Source organism: Grampus griseus (assembly GCF_964374135.1).
Source record: "Grampus griseus genome assembly, chromosome: 2".
Lineage (NCBI taxonomy): Eukaryota > Metazoa > Chordata > Mammalia > Artiodactyla > Delphinidae > Grampus > Grampus griseus.
This window is the reverse complement of record NC_139018.1, coordinates 85424227-85430704: the sequence shown is the minus strand read 5'-3', so window position 1 is coordinate 85430704 and position 6478 is coordinate 85424227. Positions and strand designations below refer to the sequence as shown.

At 45.5% G+C, this 6478-nt stretch overlaps 1 protein-coding gene across 1 annotated transcript in view; it reads left to right on the top strand.

Annotated features, from left to right (window-relative positions):
- The first annotated feature begins 342 nt into the window (after positions 1-342).
- EHD4 (EH domain containing 4) overlaps positions 343-6478 on the top strand; it is an 89652-nt gene continuing 83516 nt past the window's right edge. Inside the window, exon 1 of the mRNA XM_082647884.1 lies at positions 343-661. Coding sequence (XP_082504010.1) covers positions 426-661 — 236 coding nt within the window. The 5' untranslated portion in view covers positions 343-425. The remainder of the gene's footprint in view (positions 662-6478) is intronic.

The following is a 6478-nucleotide window of genomic DNA, read 5'->3' as shown; positions in this document are numbered from 1 at the left end:
GACTAAGGAGCCTCCGGAGGCTCTTTTATTACCAGTTCAGATTTGCCCGGAAGCCTACGCCACCTGGCCAGAGTGCGCTGGCGGTTTCGAGAAACACCCTCTTCCCCTCCCAGTCCTCCAGAGGGCTCCGTCATCAATAATTCATTAAGAACCTCCTCCCCATTGGTTGGGCCCTCCACCCGCGCTGGTAGCAGCCCAATGAGGAAGGACTTGAGAGAGTCCTTCTGAATAGTGAACGAGGTCCCGTGACGTAGATACTGGGGATTGGCTGAGACGGCGCGAGGCGGGGCCAGCTCGGGCGGTGGCTAGGGCGGCCTGGGCAGCTCAGTGCGAGCTGGGGAGGGTCGAGTCCGGAGTGGGGACAGTTCGCTGGACCTGCACTGAGAGGGCGAGCGCGGGGTGCGGACGGGCGGACCGGCGGCAGGATGTTTAGCTGGTTGGGGCGGCAGGCGGGCGGGCGCGAACGAGCGGGCGGCGCGGACGCGGTGCAGACGGTGACGGGCGGCCTGCGCTCGCTCTACCTGCGCAAGGTGCTGCCGCTGGAGGAGGCGTACCGCTTCCACGAGTTCCACTCGCCCGCGCTGGAGGACGCCGACTTTGAGAACAAGCCCATGATCCTGCTGGTGGGCCAGTACAGCACGGGCAAGACCACGTTCATCAGGTAACCCTCCCCGCCCGCTCTTCACCCCTGCCTGCGAACCTGTCCCTACCACCTAGGTGGAGGCGGTCCTCCCCACGTGTGTGCTCGTTGTCACCAGCCTCCCGCCTCCCTCGGGCTTCCTGCAGCGCACACTTCCCCTTGGAGGAACCCCGTCTCCGCTGCTTCCTCCTTCAGTATCGGCGTGACCTCAGGTTCCCCGTCCGAGCGCGGTGCCCGGGTGTCCGAAGCCCCAACCGGGGCGCGGCCGACAAAGTAGGGGCTGGCTCTCCCTACGCAGGCAGGAGGGTCCTCGAAACCGCCCCCCGCCCCTGTCTGCGTACTCCGAGCCCTCCTTCTTTGCTTTTGGAAAGGCACTCCTCTGGCTGGCATTATCTTGTCACCCTAGCCTGGGAACCCGGGGAAGGGAGGGAAAGCGAGGTTATAATAAGCACCTTCTTGATGAGCTAGTGAGGGCTACGGCTGGAAATGGGGACGGAGGTGTGTGGTAACAGAATGTGTTATTGAGTCAAAGTTGGAAAGTTAAGCCCCTAGCACAGTGCCCCGCGAATAACTATTTGTTGGATGAATGAAAGAAAGGAAGGAAGAAAGAATGAATGGCAACAGTAGAGGGTATTGCCCACTCCTCCTTCCCTTGCGGTCCTTGCACGCCGCCTCCACCACAGAGTTCGGGGGACAGGGTAGAGAGGCCGCCTTCATTCAGCTCTTGCACAGCCTCCCTTTACCGTGCGTTAGGAAGTTAGCTGTGTGTAGCCGCCGCACCAGCGGATGCCCAGTGGAACTAAGGGGGAGTGTCATATTACTATTCGTTAGTTTCCATTTCTTAGGTGGGTCAGTCCCTCCTCCCTCACCCTTGACAGCTGAAAATATTGTCATGCTCGCTGTGTCTCCAAAAGCAAACAGTTACTGTGCATGCCTTGACATTCAAATCGTATAGCTCCTTCCTAGTGATTTTTGATGGGAAATCATTTACATTGTAACAGATAGCTTTTTGAAGAGGCTATTTTACTTTTAAAGCAGCTGGCATATTAAGACTCACTTTCTTTGGTTAGGAGACTTGTTTTCCTGGGTTAAACTGTGTCAGTTGAAACAAAGTAATCATTTAAGGTTTTGATCCAGGGTTTTGGAAATTGTAACAGTCTCTTCATCATTGATGTTCAACAGGTGTTCAGAAAACTGCATTGGTATTTGGATACATGCCATTTCTATTAAGTAGTGACCTCTTTTTCTCCCTTCCAGTGACCTAAATAGTTCCCACAAATAGAGTAGTTGTCACTACAGAAAATATAGGCCTGCAGATACACTATGAATGAATTCAGTAAAACAAATACACTATATTGAAATATAGTTCTAGGCAGTAAATTGAATGTGAAGGAAGATGGAAGAAAATAATTTTAAATTGCTCTATTTGGTGCTTATTAGTAAGCTGAAAACAATATTAAATATGTCACCTAAGACACTCAAAATGAACCGTAGAAATATTACAGTAACTGATACCTTGAAAGATGAGGCACAATACATTTAAGGTCTCAGTAATACTAACCAGTTTTTAAGTATGTGGGACAATGAAGTATTATGACCAAGTGGTACAAGAGTGGTAGGTGGACTTTTTTTTTTGAAATATACAAATAAAGGATAAGAAGGTAAGCATTGTTATAATAGTCTCAGACATTAGCGGTGGCATGTTCACAGCACCCTGAGTAGTTCCTCCCATCTGTCCTTGCCATGAGAGCTTTATTGTGTGATTCGGGAGCCATGGTTGATACTATGTCAACCCGGATGTGATGAGGCACTCTCTCTGCTCCCACAGCCTGGATAGTAAGCAAGCCAAAGGCAGGAGAACAAACCCACAGGAACATGAATCGATCTTTTTTTCAGTTTACTGTTTTTCTGTTTCATCATTTGGGGGGAGCTTTGTGGAATAGCTAAGCATAGTTTAAAGATGGATTTTGAGGTCTGGCAACTCCATCCAAATGAACTACTTCTCAGGAGGCACTGGAGCCCCATGTGCAACACCAGGGTGAGGGAGGAGTCACCTTATCAGGAAGTCACTTGCTCTTGAGACCTTCCCTAACGACAAAGTGACTTTATTGTTAGGCAGCAGGCACAAAAGTGGACCTGTGAGGTAGACAGGGTAGAAGAAAATCAGGGTAGACAGGAAGGTTGGTGAGCACCGGAGACGGGAGTTTGGTTTCAGAGTGGAGCTAGGAGGAAAAGATGTAGCTTCTGGGAGGAAAGCCCCAAACAAAAGGGCAGCTGCCCTCTAGAGTCCTGCACTGGAACTGGGGGCCAGAGGTGTTGGCCCAGGGTGCTGATAGTCCTGGAACATGCCTGCATCCGTGGCTGTCTTTTCTCAGTGCCTGGGTGGTTTGCTTTTAGCCAGTGAGCACTGGAAGCTCATACTTGACTATGGGGTGCACCTATCTGCATAGTCAGAGATTCTTATCTACCTGGCTTCCTGCATATCCCAAGAGGTCACTGGTAACACAGAACCTTCACTGATATGGAGGGAAACTTCTCTCCTTGTAAAGCCACTCAGCAAGACCTTTGATGTACATTCCACACCCTTGATGAAACCTTACTCTTGCTTCCTTTTGTCCCATAACTGGGATGAACTAAGAGCCCCACTGAAACATGGTGAGCCAGGACATTCACCAAGAGTGAAGAAATTAAGTGTGTGCTGTGTTCTAACGAAGAGGTCTCCTAAATGGGGTGGATGGAGAACCTGAGTGTCAAGAAGTTGTGCTCATTCCTGCATGGAAGATCACCATGAAGGACTCAAGTGTGAGGAGGAGGATGGATAGAAGGAGAGTCTTGGTGGACTCTCCTCACATGGGTCACAAAGCTGGCCCAGAACTTCAGGAGATGTTTGTCAAAGTCTTTTGGAGGTAGAAACAAACAGCCTATTGTCTCGTTGACAGTTTTATTTCTCAGAAGACAGAGGATGCAATGGGAGGAACTGTTGGTGCTCTGCCTCTGACCAGCAGGAAAGAACTGACCAGAGAAGGAGAAGAGATGGGCACGGGGGAAGTGGCCATGTCATGGTAGACTCTTTAACAGCCAAGGAAGGCTGGATATTGGGTTCAGCCAGGCTTATGTCCAAAACCTGAGGAAAACAGATTTCAGAGATTCCCCCAGAAAAGTCCCTGGGCCCAGGTGCTATGAAGGAAGACATTTCCCCTGAGAGGATGCGAGGTTCACCAGAAATCCATTCAAACCACACAACTGCAACTTCTGGTTTTGTTAATTTTTTTTTTGCGGTACGCAGGCCTCTCACTGTTGTGGCCTCTCCCGTTGCGGAGCACAGGCTCCGGACACGCAGGCTCAGCGGCCATGGCTCACAGGCACAGCCGCTCCGCGGTATGTGGGATCCTCCCGGACCGGGGCACGAACCCGTGTCCCCTGCATCTGCAGGTGGACTCTCAACCACTGTGCCACCAGGGAAGCCCACAACTTCTGATTTTTAAGAGCTCCACTTTCTCTCTTCCTCCTACACCCTGTCCTGTTCTCTCAAAAAATTTATTCTAATACGGAAAAAAAAAAAGGAAGTCACTCAGGAAGCTATATAGGCTTTTAAAGGGTAGAGACCAAGGAAATTAGGCAAGAAAAAGAAACAGAAGGCATGTAGATTGGAAAGGAAGAAGTAAAACCATCTCTATTCACAGAGGACATGATCCTGTATGTAGAAAAATCCTAAAGATTTAGGAAAAGCCTTAAAAAACTCTTAAAACTAACAAGTTCAGCAAGATGTCAGGATATAAGATTAATATACAGAATCAATTATATTTCTATACACTAGCAATGAACAATCTGAAAATGAAATTAAGAAAATTCCATTTATAATAGCACCTTAAAAAATAAAGTACTTAGGAATAAATTTAACAAAAGTAATGTAAAACTTATGCACTGAAAACTATAAAACTTTGTTGAAAGAAATTAAAGAAAGCCTTAAAAAAAAAAAAGAAAGACATTCCATGTTCATGGATTGGAAAACTTAATATTTTTAGAATGGCAGAAGTACTCAAAGTGACCTGCAGATTCACGGCAATCCCTAGCAAAATCCCAGTTGCCTTCTTTACAGAAATTGACAAGCTGATCCTAAAATTCACATGGAAGTGTAAGGGATCCAGAATAGCCAAAACAATCTTGAAAAAAAAATTGCATTTCTCATACTTCTGATTTCAAAACTTACCACAAAGCTACAGTAAACAAGACAGTGTGATACTAGCTAAAGATAAACATATAGATCAACTGAATAGAATTGAGAGTCCAGAAATAAACCCATACATCTATGATAAATTTGTTTTTACAAGGGTTCCAAGACAATTCAATGGGGGAAAATATTCTTTTTAACAAATGATGGTGGGACAACTGGATATCCACACTGCAAAAAAGAATAGGAAGTGACTTCTAATGGGTACAGTGTTTCTTTTTGGGTGATAAAAATGTTTTGAAATTAGATAGTCGTATTAGTTTCACAACTCTGTGAGTATACTAAAAACCACAGAATTGTGCCTTTTAAAAGTGAATTTTATGGTATATGAATTATATCTCGATAAAAAATATAAAACAATTCAGTCTTTCAGTATTAAGCATCCTGTGATTTATTTACTTTCTATAAATTCTGCAGTTAGTGCTAGTCAGGTAATTTCTGCATTTGTGTACAATAATTGAAAATAAAAATGGATGCCAGAAAGAAAACGAATGAAAAAAAAAGTGGGAATAAGCTGAAAGAACACAAGGACAGAAGGAACTAAGGAGTAGACCCGAGAAAAAAGGAGTACAAATAGCCATTGCACCATCCCTACGCTTGTTTCCTTGTATGGTCTTGTCAGTGTATAAAGGTACATTCTTCATAACACTCAAGTTAGTAAAATCAAGGTATGATGGTTTCCTATAAAATGCTTGAAAAAATAATTATGCTTTAAAACTTTAAATATTAAATATAGCATTAATAGGGGAAAAGGGAGCAGGGTTTCTACACACAAGGGTGAAAACAAGGTTTATGGACAGTACAAAGCACTAAGAAGCTGGAGTGAGTGGGCTGAGAGGGCAAAAATGCCTCAGACAATAAAAAAGCCTTTTTAGGTATGATTAGAACAAGAAAAAGAATCAGGAAGTGATAGGCTCACTGCTTGGAACTCTTGCTATAACATTAACAGAAAGCAGAACTACTCAGCTATTATTTGGCTTCCTCCTTTTCTCTCAAAGAAAATGCCCCAGGGATGGTAAAGGGAGCCCAGCCATGTTTGAGAGGGACTCAAACCCAGACTGTGAGGAGCTCTCCAGGGCCTGGCACAGGCAAGACCGAGTAAATACCCGGTTGGATAGATAGATGGGAGGCCCTTATAGGACGAACTTGCAGTTGTGCTCTAAGGACTGTGTTTGGTGATTTGTAAGAAATTATGAAGAATATGCAAAGTATCAGAAAATTGGAAGCAGACAAATGTCCCAGTTTTCAAAAATGGGGGGAAATAGATTTTGTTTAAGGACAAAGCTCTGCTCCATTCCTTTGATAGGCTCTAGACTCAGTTATTAAAGAGAAGTGAAGGCACTCACTAGGAGGCAGTCTGGTTGGTGGTCCAGTGGTTAAGACTTCACCTTCCAATGCAGGGGGTGCGGGTTCGATCCCTGGTCAGGGAGCTGAGATCCCACATGCCTTGGGGCCAAAAAAACAAAACATAAAACAGAAGCAATATTGTAACAAATTCAGTAAAGACTTCAAAACTAAATGGTCCACATCAAAAATAATCTTAAAAAGTTCCTTTAGGGAAACACTGTGTGTCCAGTTGAGTGGTTCTCACCCCCATTCAAGTGCTG